Here is a 21,140-nt window from a genome sequence, read left to right on the forward strand (position 1 = left end):
AATTTGCCGTCCTGGCGGGCATGTCCGCCAGCTCGTTTGACAACACATGGATAGTAAAGAGTGAATTTGACAAACAAGTTTGTTCGTTTCAGGTACCGCTACATACTAGCTGAAAAAGACTTGCTTCACTTCGTCTTCATTTTCATTTGTTTTCTGAGACCATTCCAGATCAGAAGACCACTGTGAAAATGAACATTAAAAAATCGTCAAAATTTTAGTATTTCACTCTCGAAAACATTCTCGGGTGCTCAGAAATACTCAAGTCCACGTACGTATTCAGTAATACCCTAATTTAAAACAAAATGCTCTGTCATTCATTCTGGGGGAGACATTTCCAATGCTGCTACGATATTCGAGTTTTTCCACTCAGAACACTCTACTTAGCGCCGCAGAACTGACACACATGAACCAGTGACAACATGTTTGTGTTTCCTGTATTCTTTAGTGGGATTATAACGAAATGCTTCACTTGGAAGACTGTAATCTCTACTACGTCTGCATTGGACTTCTTGTACACTAATGTTTTGCTCATGCTCTTGCGATCATTGTCCTACACGAACTTCACTAATTGTAGCCCTAGTTCGTTCATTTCGTAATCTTGTTTGTGCAGCAGTTTCCGCCGGCAGGTGTGGCCGAGCGGTTCTAGGCGCTTCAGTCTGGAACCGCGCGACCGCTACGGTCGCAGGTTCGAACCCTGCCTTGGGCATGGATGTGTGTGAATGTCCTTAGGTTAGTTAGGTTTAAATAGTTCTAGGGGACTGATGACCTCAGATGTTAAGTCCCATAGTGCTCAGAGCCATTTGAAGCCAGCAGCTTCCCTGTGTCTGCTTGCCGAGTGTCTCACTCGTTCCTGTCATCTAATTTCATACTGTTGTTCCTCTATTCCTTTTTCCGTTGCGAAGCTGAGCGTCGTTCTCGCTCTTCTTTCTGTTTCCTTTTCATTGCATTACTAGCAAGCTCTCTTATTTTACATTTCGCTTACATGTGACGTAAAGTATAATCACACTAAAATTGCACTGAATACACTATTCACTACCGTATGCAATTCATTTTCACTTTATGTCACTATCACTGTCACTTTTGTTTTCAGTTACCTAACGTTGTTCTCCGAATTTTAATCGTAACTTTACGCGGTGTACTGTAAACAAAATCACAGCTACGTCAAATATCTGTGCTTGGCGCTACCCCTGCACAGCCGGGGCCGGTCGCTGTTATAGTAAGAACGAATATTTACGCTCAGAATACACTGTTACGCACGTGGCTCAATTTTTATCGTCAGAAGACAATGTGGGCCCCAGTCCCACTGTCGAATCTCCCTGAAATATTTTACCGGTGTTTCCTACTTCAGGAAATATGTGGCGGTTCCACCCATGTAGCATGTCCAAGCACTATTGTCTATCAACATGATTAGCTCTCCCTTCACGTACGATAATTTCCAACTCTCAACGCCGATAGCAAAGTAAAATGATTCAAGTTTTCTTCCGAGAATGTTTCCTTCACAATTGTTTGATCTGTGTCTGTACAAAACAAAAGCACACTGTTAAACATTGCCTCGAGGAATGCACTGCTGATCGCACGTTAATAGCTGCTGGTACATTTCATTAACAGTGCAGCTTATAAGAATTCCTTCTTAGCCAGAGGATTAGCGTTGATGCCTTTGGTGTGGAAGGATCCAGGTTCTATTCTTTTTTCTGAGGTAGGTAGGTCTGGAACGGGGTCTACTCAGCCTCATGAAGCCAAATGAGGAGCTGCTTGGATAAAGAAACAGTGGCATCATCAAGATTTGTCTACTGGTAATAATTGCTGAGGAATTGGCGACATGCATACTATGTCCCGCAATCATAAATCACTCCTCTCACTTCCTCGCAGGCAGCAGTCAGCCATTCGAAATAGGCCGAGACCTAATCCATGAGCGGAGTTTACGTTCGCAGCATGTTTCTAAAATGGACAACTAACAGTGATATTTAACCTAAATCACATTTGTTGTTGTTGAAGTTAGTTTTCTGGGCTGTAAAGCTAACAGAATAAAATCTATTGTATATGTAAATTGAATGTGGAGGGGAAGAGAGGGGAAGGGAGAGGGGAGAAAGGGAAGGGATTACTGATGCCAGCTGCATCGGGACATCATGCAGAATCAGTGGCTGCAAATGAAAATGTGTACTGGACTGGGATTTAAATTGGGGATCTCCTGCTTACTAGGCATATGCATTATGCCACTGCGTCATCCGGGACACTGTGTAATTTCAACTGCACAGAGTATTTCAGTACGCCTCAGGCCGACCCACATTACCACCAAACGCCCCATATCTGCAGTCCATTTCCTCCATGCTCGCTACTCAGATTCCTGCAGGAGATCGGATGCACATGTGCATCCACAATGAAGGTGGATTCACTGCTCATCTACGCAAATCAATTATAATAATGCATCATGTATCTTCTTTCTGGCATGTCTGAAAGACAGACGCCACACATTCATAAACAAATTCTACATCTACATCGATACTCTGCAAGTCACATTTAAGTGCCTGGCAAAGACTTCATCGAACCACCTTCACAATTCTCTATTATTCCAATCTCGTATAGCACGTGGAACGAATGAACAGCTATATCTTTCCATACGAGCTCTATTTCCCTTATTTTATCGTGGTGATCATTCCTCCCTATTTAGGTCGGTATCAACAAAATATTTTCGCATTCGGAGGAGAAAGTTGGTGATTGGAATTTAGTGAGAAGATTCCGTCGCAACGAAAAATGCCTTTCTTTAAATGATTTCCAGCCCAAATCCTGTATCATTTCTGTGACACTTTCTTCCATATTTCACGATAATACAAAACGTTCTGCCTTTCTTGGAAATTTTTCAATGTACTCGATCAGTCCAACCTGGTAAGGATCCCACACCACACAGCAGTATTCTAAAAGAGGACGGACAAGCGTAGTGTAGGCAGTCTCCTTAGTAGGTCTGTTACATTTTCTATGAGTCCCGCCAATAAAACGCAGCCTTTGGTTAGCCTTCCCCACAACATTTTGTGTGTGTTACTTCCAATTTAAGTTGTTCATAATTGTAATACCTAGGTATTTAGTTGAATTTACAGCTTTTAGATTAGACTGATTTATTGTGTAACCAAAGCTTAACAAGTTCCTTTTAGCACTCATGTGGATGACCTCTCACTTTTCGTTATTTAAGGTCAACTGCCACTTTTCACACCATTTCGATATTTCTTCTAAATCGTTTTGCAGTTTGTTTTGATCTTCTGATGACTTTATTAGCCAAACGACAGCGTCATCTGCAAACAACCGAAGACGGCTGCTCAGATTGTCTCCCAAATCTTTTATATAAATAAGGAACAGCAAAGGGCCTATAACACTACCTTGGGGAACGCCAGAAATCACTTCTGTTTTACTCAATGACTTTCTGTCAATTACTACAAACTGTGACCTCTGACAGGAAATCACAAGTCCAGTCACATAACTGAGACGATATTCCATAAGCACGCAATTTTACTACGAGCTGATTGTGTGGTACAGTGTCAAAAGCCTTCCGGAAATCCAGTAATACGGAATTGATCTGAAATCCCTTGTCAATAGCACTCAGCACTTCATGTGAATAAAGAGTTGTGTTTCACAGGAACGGTGTTTTCTAACCCCATGTTGACTGTGTGTCAATAGACCGTTTCCTTCTAAGTAATTCATAATGTTCGAACACAAACGTTCTAAAATCCTGCTGCATATCGATGTTAACGATATGGGCCAGTAATTTAGTGGATTACTCCTACTACCTTTCTTGAATATTGGTGTGACCTGTGCAACTTTCCAGTCTTTGGGTACGGATCTTTTGTCGAGCGAACGGTTGTATATGATCGTTAAGTATGGAGCTAATGCATCAGCATACTCCGAAAGGGACCTAATTGGTATACAGTCTCAACCAGAAGACTTGCTTTTATTAAGTGATTTGAGTTGCTTCACTACTCCAAGGATATTTACTTCTACGTTACTCATGTTGGCAGCTGTTCTCGATTCAAATTCTGGAATATTTACTTCGTCTTCTTTTGTGAAGGCATTTCTATTTTCCTAACAATCAAAAGGGATGAGAAATTACAGGTAAGTTATGCATCAGGAATGATATTTGAATTTGTTACTACCAGCTGTATTCAGCACATTTTGCAGGCAGTCTCCACACATACAACTGAATGTACTATCAAAGTTATATCACCGCACTGAACGTACTATCAAAATTATATCACCGTCCAATATCGATCAAGAGATATGTCAAACACTGAAATATGCAATTTCCAAAAACTAACAATAATTTCAAACCTTTTTCTCTCTTAAATGCTTAACATTAAATATTTAGCATTTGTAGTGGAAGCTCAAGTTTTTGAAGGATGGGGGTGCATAGGGTTTACTGGTAATAAAGTTGATAAACTGCAAACATATGATCAAGATATTCACAATATAAAACTGTTTCAGAGATATATCTTTCTCGAAGTGGAAACTAGAAAAAATTAATGGAATTACTGGTGTAGGTTGGGTTTAAAGGATGCCCACCTGTAGATGACATGACCCTTGAAGACTGGCTTTATCCCATCTGACACTGAGTAAGGTTTGCCTAAAATTTGGTGCCTGGCGTGCTTGACTGATGACCAGCAGGGAAGGTAGATGACTACCTCACATACTGAGCTTCTCACACAGTTAAGATTCGTCACAGGAGCTAGCAAGTTTGCTTTACTGTGTGGATGGCAAGGCACATCAGCTAACTGATCATCCATCCTCCTCAAATTTCAAGCAACTTCTAACTCGATTTGTCATCTTCACAATGAACTGCTTGTCATTTTGTTAATGGTCAGTCTAACTGTGATATTTCTAAATCAAATAAGATACTGCAAGAAATTCTAATAGTTTAAAATGGAAAAAAGGAGTTATTGAGTTTGTGTTTACTGCATGTTAGGTCATACATTGCCTGCAGGTAACATATCTTTGAAGTTGGGAGGAGATCTATATATCTTTTCATTCTTGAGAAAATGGGTTGTATGTAAAGCACTCCATTCCACTCGTGTGCCCAAGTGTATGGTGACACTGAAATATTCACATTCTATTTTTTCCATAAAATAAAACATAATATTTTGAAGTTCATTGACAGCTGGTGAAATGAGAGTTGCTGTGGCTTTTGCAATAAAAAGTGAATAAATTATTTGCTTTTTTTATTGAAGAAGGGGCTTTTACATAAACTACTGCCCTCTCTAGCTGTCAGCTGTTAGTTTAGTAATACACTGCTTCAGGAGTGTCACAATTTCAATTACATTAGAATGTTAGTGAGGTGAATCCTCAAACTTTTGCATTCTAGCAAAAGAATCAAATTACATAGCAACAAGATAAGTGAAGGAGTTACTCGAACCTCCACATTGATGACACTTTTCTGAAGGAAAAGAAGTTAGATGTCAGAGGAAAATAGATCACCACTTCTGTTGAAATTTCACACAAGATTACACCCCAGTATATTTTTATTAATGCATTAATGGAAATTAAACCTGCCAAAATGATTTTATTTCTATATCTGAATGATATGAGAAATATAAAAACAATTCACAGCATTATTTTGTTTACGTAAAAACCTTTCCTCAGTGTAAAATTACTGTGTAATTTATTCACTTCTGATATTTCGTAAGTCACAGCAATTCTCTTTTTAACAGCTGTCCATGATCCTTCAAATATTGCACTATTCAATTGAAAAAATCTGTACCTATTTGTATATTGCAGTAGACAATTAAGTTTTGTACAACCACCATATGGCAAAACACTCTCCTCATTGTGTGGTATCATTTGTCAATACCTTGTTTTGATCTCTCAAAAATTTTTATAGGATGTGAAGGATATTGTAAATATTTCATTCTCACTTCATCGTTCGGTCCCACTTTACATATAATTGATTTTTCTTGAATATGGAAATCAATATAGATCTCCTCCCAACTTTTAGGAATATTTCAATATGCTACCTAAACTGTGTACACTAATGTATTACCTACCATGCACCAAATGCAAACATAGCAATCCGAAATTTTCATTGCAAACTACTCTAAATTCTTGAAGCAGCTTCCTTAATTTAGAAATACAAGAATAACTATGACCTTTACTGAAACAACAACAAAAACAACAACAATAATTCTGTGTGACTCAATGCCCTAGTGCAAGCCTCTCAACTGCACACCACTTTGGTGACTTTGTCGCTAACCTACGCCAGTTGTCCAAGTGGAGAAAATGGACACACAGTTTTATGTGGAATCCAATCACATGTTATTTCTGGTGACTCCTCGCATTGTTGAGATGTGAAGGCTGGGTTAAAACACAGACTAAAAAATCTGCAGTGACGGTTTCTGTTTTGGGCATGTGCTTTACTGCTAGACCACCAAGCCCAATATTACCGATATGAAAGATGGTTCATTATGAAGCTGACAAATGAAGCTATAGAATGCATGAAAATCTTTTACTGAATGGTTTCTTTAAAATCATTTGAGAAACATTGCAGATAGACCGGTAGGCACATGGCATTGTGTTTTGTCTCACAGGTGCACCAGCGTTCTCCATTAGTTCTTGCCTTACAAGCTTTGAGGCATAGGTACCATTCAGGAAACCTTACAAGTAAAACAGTACCAGAGCTATCACAGACAACATACGGAGCTCCCTGTAGGGTAGCCAGATAGACGATGGATTCTGCTAGGCAGCCTTCACTTGAACCAGTAAGCAAGCTTATAGAAAATCTAGGTCCATCTGAGAATGTTTTTACACCACAAGTGAACGATCATCAGCAAAAGATAATTCTCTTTGCTGTGAATGGTAGGCGAGCATGAGTCAACAGCTTACAATTGTGTTTGGTTTACATTCACTGGTGCTCATTCATTTTCCACTGTGTGTTGGCCTTTTGCACCCTCTCCGATATGGTGCTAGCAGCATCACAGATCTAGAGGGCTTCTATAGCTGAAGGCTCTGTACATGGATCTGATCAGACAAATAATATCAACAGCAGTGGTAAATGGTGCAACAAGGGTAGGATTCATTATGATTATGAAGGTAAGGCAGAGTGAATTACCGTGACGCATTCAGTGAAACAGTTGTTCTCACCAGATTCAACAGCAAGGCAACATGACCAACGTTAGTTCAGGTACGCCTGCAGATGTTAGAAGCTGAAGCTTATCGAGGTCTGCAATAAATTTCAGTAAGTAATGGCAAATATGCTATTAAAAAATCACAGGCCGAGAAGATTAAACAATGGAAAATCCAGGATGGAATGTAACAACATTAGAGAAGGAAAGTTGACACTCACCATATAGCAGAGATGCTGAGATGCGATGTTTTTTTGTTGTGGTCGTCAGTTCTGAGACTGGTTTGATGCAGCTCTCCATGCTACTCTATCCTGTGCAAGCTTCTTCATCTCCCAGTACCTACTGCAACCTACATCCTTCTGAATCTGCTGAGTGTATTCATATCTTGGTCTCCCTCTACGATTTTTACCCTCCACGCTGCCCTCCAATACTAAATTGGTGATCCCTTGATGCCTCAGAACATGTCCTACCAACCGATCGCTTCTTCTAGTCAAGTTGTGCTACAAACTTCTCTTCTCCCCGATCCTATTCAGTACCTTCTCATTAGTTATGTGATCTACCCATCTAATCTTCAGCATTCTTCTGTAGCACCACATTTCGAAAGCTTCTATTCTCTTCTTGTCTAAACTATTTATCGTCCATGTTTCACTTCTATACATGGCTACACTCCATACAAATACTTTCAGAAACGACATCCTGACACATCTATACTCTATGCGATAGGCACAACAAAAAGATTCAGACAATTACAGCTTTCGGCCATTCATGCCTTTGTCAACAATACACCCCCACCCACGCCCCCACTCCCACCCCACCCCAACGCCGCAGTCTCAGACAACTAAAACCACACTACGAGCAGCCGCACCAGTGCATGATGGGAATGGCGACTGGGTGGGTGTAAGGAGGAGGCTGGTGCAGGATGGGGGAGGGATAGTATGGTAGGGGTGCCGGACAGTGAAGTAGTGAAGTGCTGCAGTTTAGACAGAGGGCAGGGGAGAAGTGGGGAGGGGAGAAGTGGGGAGGGGAAGTAGAGGAAAAGAAAGAGATAAAAAGAAATAAAAAGACTGGTTGTGGTGGTGTAATGATGGCTGTGTAGCACTGGAATGGGAACAGGGAGAAGGCTGGATGGGTGAGGATTGCGTATTTCACTGCAGGCATCAGGAACTATCCTAGATCTAGCAGCTATCAAAATACAAAACGATTACTAACATCCATATTCAAAGTTACTAATAGCCAGAATGTAAATGCCAGCTTTTTTTCATGTTAAGTTGATCACTGGTAACTAGTGTCCTGCTTTTAAATCCTCTTCGCAACTGTAATGGAAAGCATCTGAAACGTATCGACCAACATTTGTGCAAGTTTTGGAATCATGTTAAGGAAGGCTGGAGCTGTACTTCAGTGTTTAAGCACACTACCACCACACGTTTCACGATTATGTACAAATTCAGATACATCCATATTTCTATTCATATTCCATTTTTCTTGCTTTGTCAAGTGTGCTCATAATGCAAAATAATCATGTTTGAATACCATAGCTCTACATTGTAGACCTAACTAGTATTGTTAAGAGTTTAAAATTGTGTGAAGGTTAATAATGCAAAAAAAATCATAGCTTTTGTATGGTTGGCACAAAGGAAGTTAGAATCCTGGCATACTATTTCTCTCATGTCCTCCCCAGTCTAAATGCTTGCCCACAGGTAGAAATGAATAGTAATCAACACTGGCAAATTGTCTGCGAATGGTCATTCAGTTGTGTGTGCTTCCATTCACACTGGTTTAATGAGGATTGCTTTTAGGTCTCACTTGAAGAGGAGGACAAAATGGAAAGTACTGAGCCTTGGATCAGGATAACAAAGTTATTCACATCTAGTTGCCTAAGGGACATGACCAAACAACCAGCCAATGAATGAGCAACTCTTGTGGTATTCACCACTGTCAGACTGCTCCACTAACTCAGGTGTCAATTGCCATAGTCAGTGGCAGATGACTGTTATTCATTTTTGCTGCTTGCATTGTTTTTATGGGTGTCGTGTTTATGTTAGGCAATAGAATATCCTACACAGGTAGCACCTTACAGAATCTCTATTAGCAGCAGGAGTAAGAAATGGCCCATGAAACTGCCTAAATTTAGCTACCGTTTTAGATTCTCTAGAAGGCCTGAATGTAGAATAATTTTGTAGATAAGTTTGGAGCTTGCAAAATCTAGGAGTGTCAGCAGCTCTCACGACATGTGGAAGCTTTGTGCCCTCTGGGGGCAGAGGTGGTGTTTTCATTGTGTACTTAGAATTACAGGTGATCCTTTGTGAGCAATTACGTTACTTAGTACAAAATGGAAGGTAGAGAATCTGAAGTGCTTTATCTTGTGCATGTGTGGATTTCTGCTTAGGCACTATCCTGTTTTTTCTCTGCAACTGCTCCGATTTAGTGAGTATGGACTTGTTCGGTAAAAAGGAAACCTCACAGTAGAGCATGGAGCTGCTAGCTAGCTGGAGGTGGCAGTGATAATGTTGCACTTGGCTAGGGTTAATTCAGGGCAATAAATTTGTTTGTTCCCTCGAAAATTTGAGAGTGATGTTTGTGTGTAACTCTTTCCCTATTGAATGAACTGTACTATTGTTTTGTTTTGTTTTGTGGTTATTATTGGCAGAAGTAGTTAGTGGCCATTTGGATGCAGTGGAGTGAACAGTAAATGGTGAAAATATTCCAATCCAGTGGCCTGAAGTAGTGAGGTGGCTACAGGGCTTTGACTTTTGGAGTTGTGAGAAATTTAATCATCTTGTCTCAGGGGTCAAAGCAAGCCTGGTGACCATTATTTAGATAAATATAATGGAGTAACTATGCAAATTTAATTCCCATCTGCCAACAAAGCACCATCAGTGAGAGTACAGTTTGTGGTAGCAGCCCCGAATGTGACTGTGTGACACCACAGAAGCTATGACGCACAGCTAAATACTTGTGCACGAATTGCAGATTAGTGGCACAGATGTAAAGACATACCCTGGTTGTGGAAGTAGTTGCGGTAGTAGAGTGCGCCACGGTCGACCCCCTCGATGGCTGCACGCTGCCGACGCAGGGGACAGGCACCGGACCGCCAGTGGGACTCGCCAGCCGGGAACTCCAGCACACTGACCCCTGCGGCCAGTGGCGGACGGTGTAGTGGTGGCGCTCGACCACCTCCACCACCACTGCTGCCACCACCACCACCTCGCGTCAGGCTTACAACACGCTCCGCCTCGCCACCCACTTCATTCCGGAAGAATGGGCAGCTGCAACGTAACACACCAACTCCGTTGCAATCCTCTCTCTGCACAACAAATCATTAACCAACTATTGATCGAATAGACCCTTTTGTTCTCTTAGAAAAACTTACATTTTACGAAATTCATGGATTTATAAATAACTGGTTTGAATCTTACTTAAACAGAATGCAAACAGTTGTAGTGACTAAATCTAAAGATGTTGGAAGAAGAGAAAATTTTAGTCACGGGGGAGACTTCAATAACAAGTCCCACGGCGGTTGGATTTTGGGTCCACTCCTATTCCTTACATAAATGTGAATGCCCTTGCACTTAACATTCATCAAGCAGAAATGGTACTTTCTGTAGGTGATACAAGTGTTCTAACAAATCCCACTAGAGAAAAAGCAACAGAAGTGTTGGTTATGATAACTTTTAAAGAATTATTAAGTCTTTATCTCAAAATAGACTGCCTTAATTTTGAGAGAACACAGTATTCAGGTCTGTAGAACAATTACAAAAGGCAGTTTCAATATAATGACATCATGCACACTATATCATCTGTGCCATTTTGTTTTGTCTCCTCTAGTGGTATGCTACAGTACTGTGATCCACATATTTTTATGTACAATAGGACTGCAGACAGGCAAATTAATTTCATAATTTTATTTCTTTCAAGAGATCATTTAAACTTTGTCAATGCCCCTCATATATTAGGGACAATTTACATGTTCCTTAAAGAGCAGGCTGAAATGAACATGAAATACCACATACGGTTAGATGTGTCACAAAGTGCACATCACTACTTCACGCACAAAGAACGAGCAGCGTGCATAACGTGCTAAAAGGAAATGATCAGGCCTTGTTTTCCCTGCAGGAGCTGCATTATATACCATGGCAGTGAACAACATGGAAAGAAGATTTTTGTCACTGTGGATGAATAAATGGAGGAGGGAAAGGGCAGCATGACATTTCTTAAAAATGTGACTTTCTTTCGAGGATGAATACTAATTCTGAAACTGACAGTACGCAAGGATAACTACTGATTCCTACTGAACCCGTGCAACAGATTTACAGTGGAGACACTGATAAGAAAAACAATTTTTTCCAAGACGTCAAGATTTAAGATTTCAAGTCATTGGTGAACCGAAGTCTGCCAAAAGCTTTTGGCATGTACAGATCACTGTTACCACGAATTGTCTTTGAGGTTTCAATGGCGTGTCTTTCTTGGCAGCATTGGAACACAGGGTCTTTCTCTTTTTAATTTTCTGCTCTGCTTTCTGCTGCCTACACCCTCAACATACACCACATTATATTTAATACTTTATTATGTCTGTTTCAGTTGCGTTAATCTTTACTTCACTTCACACATTTCTCTTGAAATACACATTCTTTGCACCAGGTTGCCTTAATCTTCCATCTTTCTTCTAGAAATCACTCTCAGTGCACCACAGCAACTTAAGTGCACAGTTGCAGACAGACTCTTCACTCCACTTTCCAGTAACTTTGTATGCTTTTTTACACATGTAAATAGAGTATCTTTTGGTTCAGACTGTGCAACTCCATGGACTCTTGCTTACATGGAACCAAAAGCAAGTCTGTATCAGTGTGTAAGTGGGAGTACAATGTTACATGAATGTCTGGTGAAAGAAGTTGAAGCTTTCACTCCAGGACCTATTAGATATGATGACACACAGAACACTAAACACGCATCCAAGACAGTGGATCACATGGCATACAAAGAGGTTAATCAAGGTGTCTTCTCTCTCAGTGGACATATATTTTTCCACCACATTCAAACTCTAGGGACTAATCAATGACAGGTTAGGGAACAAAATATGTCTAATGAACTTATGACTGGAAATGCATGGTTTCCATGCTAGAAACTATTTATTCAATCATACACTGTTACAGAGACTGCAGTCTAATACACGCCGTACCATGCAGCCACAGTTACAGTATGTGCTGAAAATGGTTTCCACATGCCTCAATACATGCGTGTACATGCTGTAGCACGTTCTGTCTCTCACATTCACATCAGCCACACTGCATCCAAACAGTGACAAAGGTAGCATAAATATGCTGCTCTAGTGTCTCCACATCTGGAATGGGCTTTGCATACAAAATACTTTTGAGATGGTCCCATAACCGAAAATACCACAGGTTGGGATCGGTGAACGAGCAGGCCGTGAACTGGAGCCCCTCATCTGATTCATTGACTAGGGAAGACAACTGAGATATGTTTGGGCATTTACTGGTAAAGTGGGCTGGAGCACCATCATGTAGCAGCCACATAACCCTCCGAATCATCAATGGCACTTCTTCCAGCAGGGGAGGCAAAGTCACCCATAAGAAATGCCAATAGTTTCAGCCTGTTTGGTGGCGTGGGAGGAAGACTGATCCCAAAATACATTTGCCAATTATCCCAGCCCACACATTCCAGCTGCAGTGATCCTGATGATTCACTGTCACTGTACCGTGGGGGTTCTGTGTACTATCCCACAGATGACAAAGTTGAGGATACCACTCCACAAAGACGGCCTCATCTGTGGATAGAATGGATAACGCAAAGGATGGAATCATGACTGTGTGGTGAAGAAACGATGACAAAACTGCTCCTGAAGTCTCAAGTCTGTCGCTAGTAAGCCCTGCACATGCTGTAACTGACAAGGGTAGTAACAATTGTCATGAAGAATGTTCCACACAGTCAGCTGGCTTACCCAGTACTGGCAGGCCAACTGCCCGGTATCAACATGGCAGATGTCTTCCACAGTATTAATCACATTTTTCTTCACGTCTGGTCCCAATATTTTGGGTATTTCCTTCACAATTTCCTGCTTCCTGAAACGACCCTGTCTCAGACAAACAACAAAACACTGTTGCAAACATTGGATGCTGTGGTTATTGTTGGCAGGGACAGGTCTCCTGATACAACCTCGGTACCCGCCACCTGCTGCAATTTGCCTTTCTGTAAGTAAACACCATGATGGCAAGCACTCAATCTGAATACAGAACCACTTTGTAGAATGCTGTATCACACCCACTACAAGGTGAGTCAGCAAAAGAAGTGAATTGGACACGACATTACCGATTACTATGGCAGGAGAGGGTCCTAGAACATGACATGAGGAAAAGTACCACCTTGTAGGAAGAAACCAAGCATACTGTAGCTGTACCTGCATGGTACGACGCATATTAGACTGCAGTATATGTAAAAAAGATAGATTGAACAAATGGTTTCTAGCATCGAAACCATGTATTTCTGGGCTTAAGTTCATTAGACCTTTTTTGTACCATATTCTCTCATCAATCAATCCCTGGAGTTTGTACACTACGAGAAAAAAATCACTCTGTAGAGGAACTTGCACAAGACAGAAGCCCTACTGCTTCACCTATATGGATTACCAAAGATCTGTATGAATAATGTTCCATTAAGACTGACTGACTTAGCACTCCTGGCTGACAGACACACAAACTGGCAAAACACTTGTCTCTTTGCTCCAGTCACTTTTGGGGAAGCCTGACACATACATAAAGGACTCAGGACATTTCACTGAAAAGCTGAGGAAACTAAAACTAGGGCCTTCCTAACACACTTTAATAGCCTCTATGCCAACATAAAATCTATCATGGAAGTAGAAAAGGACGAACAGCTGCCCTTTCTAGATGTGCTTGTGACAAAGGATGGTGGAAACCTGGGACACAGCATGTATCAAAAAACCTGGGACACAGCATGTATCAAAGACCAACACACACTGACCGATACCTGCACGAACTGTCAAATCACATCCAGGTAAGTTTTCATTTTCCTGAACGTTATTTATTAGTGCCTGTGTTTCACACATTAGACGATGACTGCCAAATTTTATAAGTTGTGACACCATCCCATCTCGACCATGTGCATGGTTATTTTACAATTTATATATCACTAACTCTACTCCCTGCATTGTTGGTATTTCTGCTTCTTCCCTTTATCTTCTCCTGCCTCCGAAACATCATTTAGGATAAATTTTACAAGGTTATAAATGACTGTTACGGATAATGTCGCATATCGTTCAGCTGTTCGTGACAGAATACCAATAACAGCAACAGAGAATGACAATTATTCAGTGGTGGGAAAGATGGGGTGTGGACGTAAAAGATTTGAAGGAAACTGAACTGCTCTAAGTTGTCACACAAAAGAAACCCCCAGCTTCCAACAAATTACGGAAACAAATATGACCTGCACGTTCACCTCAGTTTTTGTTCTCGCTATAATCGAATACCTGAGTACTAGCCACAGGGCGCCTTAAGCCACGTATGATAACAATGCCACTTCGCTGCGCGAGCTATCAGTACCAATCATTCGTCATTTCCCTTTCTCCTCGGCGCACACGCACCTCTCTAGCAGGTCGTTGCAGCGGCCGTCGCCCGGGTCGTGCTCCTCGGGGGCGGCGTCGGGCCCCGAGTCGGCGGGCGACTCCGGCGTGGCGGCCCTGGCCGCCGCTGCCGCCCCCGCGCCGCCGCCGCCCCCGCCAGCCGCCGCGGCCCCCGACGCGGCCGAGGCGCCGGTGGCCGTGTTGCGGCGACGTGCCAGCTGCAGGCCGCGCAGGCGCAGAGCGGCGCAGCCCAGCGAGCCGGCCGTCAGCGACTGCACGTCGTGGTGCGCGAACTGCAGCTGCCGCCAGCGGCACCGCCCCTGCTGCTGCTGGTGCTCCGCCGAGTCGGGGGTCGCGCACCCGGAGTCGTCCGGCGTAGAGATTTGCCTGCAAGGACAGACATTCCTTCGGTCAGGAACTTCATTTCTGGTGACATACGTCGACATTGGCCGCGCAGGATTTATTTTAAATTTTGTGTCAGACCAGGTGACTATCCTCAGCGAGGGCGACAATGACAATTCTTAGAAAATCAAATAAGATTAGTTTTTAAAAGTGTTGTAATCTAGCCAGTTACTTTATTTTTAAAATTTCGGAGAAAATATTTATTGTTTTTAACGAATTATTCTGCCAAATTCCATTAATGTTTTGAATTTTTCAATTAAACCTAACCCTAAAATTTAAGTCTTAGCAATAGATGTCACTTTCCCTAATGGATGTCATATTCAATAAGTTCAGGGACCTTCCTTACACATCAATCTCTCTCCAAAAATTATATTTTGTGCTAAAGTCAGCAACAATTATTTGAAACTTCCTGGCAGATTAAAACTGTGTGCCGGACCGAGACTCGAACTCGAGACCTTCGTTTTTCGCGGGCAAGTGCTCTACCATCTGAGCTACCCAAGCACGACTCACGCCCCGTCCTCACAGCTTTACTTCTGCCAGTACCTCGTCTCCTACCTTCCAAACTTCACAGAAGCTGTCCTGTGAACCTGCAGAACTAGCACTCCCGAAAGAAAGGATATTGTTGAGACATGGCTTAGCCACAGCCTGGGGGATGTTTCCGGAATGACATTTTCACTCTGCAGCGGAGTGTGCGCCGATATGAAACTTCCTGGGGTAGCTCAGATGGTAAAGCACTTGCTCGCGTAAGGCAAAGGTCCCAAGTCAGAGTCTCGGTCCGACACACAGTTTTAATCCGCCAGGAAGTTTCATATCAGCGCACACCCCGCTGGAGAGTGAAAATCTCATTCTGGAAGCAATTATTTGCATTTAATAAATTCTTTTCTAGGGTGGATATAAAGTAGTCGTCGTCGACGTCCCCCCCCCCCTCCTGATAGTACACTTAACAGCATACATCATCATAAATGTCTGAGGCTTTAAAGTGCATTGACACTGACAACAGTGCGCCGAAGGATATCTTCAGGCTCCGGAACGTATTTACACTTTAATCTCTCATTGTTAATATAAGTGAACAATAATTAACAAATTTATCAAATCTTTTTTAGTGTGTGCGTAAAGAACCCTCCCCCTACCCCTGGTAATGCGCGTTATGAAAAATGCGTTGATATTGCGAGGATTAACTTCTCATGTCTAACTGTTGTGAAATGTCTTCGATTTTACTCATACTAATGCCCAAGGCCGCTCGAAAAAATTCGTGAGACGTTGGTCGATCTCTTTCACAATCGCTGAAAGATGAAGTTCCATGTTTTGGCACTAGACGGGCCAAGTTATCCTTTCACTATTGGCGTCGTTGGATGCGGTATGGAGGGGATCTTGTAGGCACATTGCTCTCCCGGGTGTTGTCGGGTTTCTTGACCTTGGAACCGCTACTACTCGATCAAGTATCTACTCATTTAGCCTCACGAGGCTAACTGCACCAACGTTCCAGTTCTCCCACGAAGAAAAACATCTTGCGGCAGTATCGGGACTCGAACCTAGATCCTTCGCTTGACAGCTACGCTGGAGACTGACTTTCAATTCGTTGTACCAATTATAAATTATGTATACAGACTGAAGTGACAAATGAAAATTTGTACTAAGACCAGGATCTGATCCCGTCCCCTGCTCACTACGCCACACCAGGACAGTGGCTTTGCATAACTCCACACACTAATGCACTTACCACTACGCCACGCTGGCACACCGGCTTTGCATTCCCCAATTCCCATTCACGCCTCAACCCACTTGGTATTCCCCCTAAACTCTAACAGCTTACATCATAGATGTCAGAGCTTGAAAATGTCTCTGGAACCATATAGTTTCATTCAATTATAAATTGTATTGGCTGGGGCTTTTTCACCAAATGCATTAACTCCGATCTTCACATGGTTTAGGAGTTAATAATCATTAAAATCGTAAACAAAATCACAGCCCTTGAGTGTTCAGTGAGATTCAATTTTCGGTTCATACAGAATCTTTATATGACTATAATGAACAGAATATCAGAGCACACCTAACAAACTAGATGGCAATCGACTCGCTTAACGCCTGAAAGTAGTTGTCAAACAAGTTGGAATTTGTTTTCGGAACCATGGCAGTCTAAAATCTTTTCTGTGTTACACATATTTAGATGTAGGGGGCATTTTCAGAATAATGATTTAAATAAATTTATAAGACTTTATTAACCAGACTAAAGGCTAAAATTATTTCTCAAAGTTCCGTACGGATTCCTTACTCCATAAAGAGATTTCTGAAAATTATGGTTGTTAATTTTTAATAGCTATGAAAATGTTAATTGTCAGACATAACGAAATCCTGGGGCATGTACAATACGTAACTAATGGATAAATAGTTCACCTCCAAACTCATCTACCGCACGCACAACACGTTTTTGTTGCAAACCTTACTATTAGTGTTTTCGCAGCTGTTAAAAATTTACAATCACAAATTTTCAGAACTATCTGCAGGGGGCTAGGAATCTGTGAGAGACAAAGAGAAATTATTTTTTAATTTTTAGTCCAATTTAAAAATGTATTATACTAAAATTTTTATTTAAATAATTATTTTATGCTTCTTGGTCTTGTTTTATTGTTCCAAATCACTGTAACCGAGATTCTGACAAGGATTGGGAACGACTCTCACAACCAGAAGATACTGGCCATCAACAGCAGTGTGAACAGTACGATAACAAACAAGAGGAGGTTACGCACAACATAGATGGCACAGTAGCACAGCAGTTCAAACAAGTAGTGCAAGAGCGAAAACCTAAGTCGCAACCAAAGCAATGGTGCGTAATGAGAACGATAAGATAGCACATCGAACACACACCTGAAAGAACTGTGGCGCTGCTAGCTTTATTATGCGGCTGCCAATACCAACTGGCCAGCGAGGTGGGCACGGTAAGCGATCCTGCCAGGGTAGCACTGCAGAGACGATACTAGCACCCGCAGATGCGGCAGTGACCTCTAGCGCCTGTTGTCTAGTTCCACACACATCGCCGGGCATGCATTTCAATGCTACCCGCACCACATGCTGGTCCTGCAGGGCACCTCAGATGTCAAGGGTTAACCCTTTTCACCCCCATCCCCACAGCAGCTAAGTCGATCCGACAGCCAAGAAAGCGAGTTTATATTGCATTGTCATCCAGTTCTGAGTAATGTTTAGAATTTCGAAACCCTAGTTGACTGGCGAGTTGGGTTATAAACAATTGCAAAATTCCTTAATGAGATTTTCACTCTGCAGCAGAGTGTGCACTGATATGAAACTTCTTGGCAGATTAAAACTGTGTGCCGGACCGAGACTCGAGCTCTGGACCTTTGCCTTTTGCGGGCAAGTGCTCTACCGACTGAGCTACCCAAGCACGACTCGTGCCCCGTCCTCACATCCTTACTTCTGCCAGTACCTCGTCTCCTACCTTCCAAACTTTACAGAAGCTCTCCTGCGAACCTTGCAGAACTAGCACTCCTGAAAGAAAGAATATTAAGGAGACATGGCTAGCCACAGCCTGGGGGATGTTTCCAGAATGACAATTTCACTCTGCAGCGGAGTGTGCGATAATATGAACCTACCTTCATTCTGGAAAATCCCCCAGGCTGTGGCTAAGCCATGTCTCCGCGATATCCTTTCTTTGAGGAGTGCTAGTTCTGCAAGGTTCGCAGGAGAGTTTCTGTAAAGTTTGGAAGGTAGGAGACGAGGTACTGGCAGAAATTAAGCTGTGAGGACGGGGCGTGAGTTGTGCTTGGGTAGCTCAGCTGGTAGAGCACTTGCCCGCAAAGGGCAAAGGTCCCGAGTTCGAGTCTCGGTCCAGCACTCAGTTTTAATCTGCCAGGAAGTTTCAATAGCAAAATTTTTACTACGCAGACAAAGCGTCCTACAAATGTTTTAAAGTATGATTCTTTTGGAAAAAACTTACTTTATTCGTCAAAATCGTTGCTATCGGCTCGAAAATAGTCCCACTAGATACTGTACACTTATGTATGAAAGATTCTTGGACTTCTTCCCACATCAATTCAGGGTACAACCTCGACCTCGCAACGATTAGATCTGTTTTCGTTGGGAGCAGGTGACTAAACTGCTACTTTGGTGGCATTATATAGCCCACAGGCGGCTTGTGACAGGTCAGTAATTACGTGATCCTGTCGCACACGGTGTCAACATCTGCGCTGGTGATGCCATTGCCCCCATAGTAGCGTAAACGTTGTGACAATATTTCTGCATCGGGAGCTCGCTTCAATTCACCGCTAAAAGTTTGTATCTGCTGTCACGGTTGAAGTAGTTCTCACACATTCGTATTTCTACGGCCTCTTTAATTACAGAATATCCCAGTGAGTAGGAGCCCGGGGCAAAACTTTTGTTTCGTCAAACAACTTTGTGTGTTTGTAATGCTGCGTTCAGTCAATCGACCAATCACAAGTTGCCTATGGGTTATACAGGTGTAAGGCCACCGTAGCAGCATTTAGACAATCAGTTGGTCCTGAGAATGACGTTGGAGGTTATCGGCGAAAGCTTGACGTATTACCCCGAATTAACGCGGCAAGAAGTCCTAGAATGCGAAACACATCGTTCTCATGTACATTACGCCTGCACTTTTTCCAATCCCAGAAACACTTCTGGTAACTATCTTTGGGTTAGCTTCTAACTCTTGGCGATGTATTTTTTAGAAGAAAGTCAAATGGGGTCATGCTTAGCGAATATGGATGCCCGTGGTAAACTTCACGAACAAGCAAAGTGTGAGCAGGTGCGTTATCATGGTGCGAAAGCTATTCGCAATGTTTCGCCTAAACTCCAGGATTTTTTTTCCGGGCTGTGTCACGCAAACAATTAGTTAATGTTGCCAGTTAAGTTGTACCTACATATGCATAAACTTGGGTCACGTAAGATGTAACACCGCTTTTATTTAATGAACGGTTCCAGATATCGAAACGGCACTTTGGGCAAATTAAAGTGCGCTAAGTGGCACATACTTTGGTATGTAATACATAATCTTGACTCTTGTCTCGATCGAGATAATGCAGCAATTATTTTTAATGCTTCATTTCTTGCATGCAGATATATACACCAATGAGAAGTTAGACAAGATTTTTTGCATAAGACAAACGTCAAATTCTGTCGAAGTGGTAATGGAAAATCGCCTGACGAAACTGTAGTTTCAACAAAAACCTGAAAACGAACTCACATGAAATAGTTTTCCTAAGTCCCATTTGATGCGCCAGAAGCTTGCATATGGAGTAGTTCCATATTAAAAAATTATACCTGACCGTGTATGTGAGTCACATAAAAAATGAGGTTTCACCTTAATAGCGTTCGCCTATCGCGCTGCATAATGACGACGGAGCCCTGCATGAGAGCTCTGCTGGGCGGTGTTAACACCGCAATAGCCGACTCCGGCCGCATTGCTTTCCAATTCTGTGCATTTCTCGAACTGTTGCGAAACGTTTCAACATCACTACCAACAGACCAGTATCACTGTTCCCGTCTTTCCAAGAGCTACTGAATGCAATTATGAAAAATACACAGTTCGATTAAGAAAATTATAGTTGTTTCAATATCTCTGTTAATACCGAAGTGCATGGCATCATCCACACACAACATTACGTGCCCCTTATCATATTACCAATTGCGAAAACCTCGCTTCGATATCGAAATAAAAAGGGTGTTATGTCTTACGTGACTCACCCTTTATATTACTGTCCGTGACAGTGTTGGACTTCGCATTTTGGCTCATGTTACCAGTTTCGGTGCAGCTACACGAGGTAGCGTCTCCCAGATATATACTTGTTGGGTGCGCAGCAATTTCATTATCACGGTATATACCTATGAAGAAACATCAGAGATTCGAAATCGATCGTAATAAATTACCATCCTCAAGTACACCTGTTCGGCATTAATTTCAAAATAAAGAGTAGCCACTTATTCTGCAGAACAATAGCATATCAGCTGTCGTCCCCATCTCTTGAGCAAAATGGAAGATTAAAGCCTGAGCTTCGGTTTCCACATAATATCCGTAAACTCAT

At 42.1% G+C, this 21,140-nt stretch overlaps 1 protein-coding gene across 1 annotated transcript in view; it reads right to left on the reverse strand.

Annotated features, from left to right (window-relative positions):
* LOC126195657 (signal-induced proliferation-associated 1-like protein 2) overlaps positions 1-21,140 on the reverse strand; it is a gene marked incomplete at its 5' end in the record, with an annotated part of 213,322 nt that overhangs the window by 92,134 nt on the left and 100,048 nt on the right. Inside the window, 2 exons of the mRNA XM_049934281.1 lie at positions 10,092-10,360; positions 14,710-15,075. Of these exons, the coding sequence (XP_049790238.1) occupies positions 10,092-10,360; positions 14,710-15,075 (635 nt within the window). The remainder of the gene's footprint in view (positions 1-10,091; positions 10,361-14,709; positions 15,076-21,140) is intronic.

Source organism: Schistocerca nitens, chromosome 7, assembly GCF_023898315.1.
Source record: "Schistocerca nitens isolate TAMUIC-IGC-003100 chromosome 7, iqSchNite1.1, whole genome shotgun sequence".
Taxonomy (NCBI): domain Eukaryota; kingdom Metazoa; phylum Arthropoda; class Insecta; order Orthoptera; family Acrididae; genus Schistocerca; species Schistocerca nitens.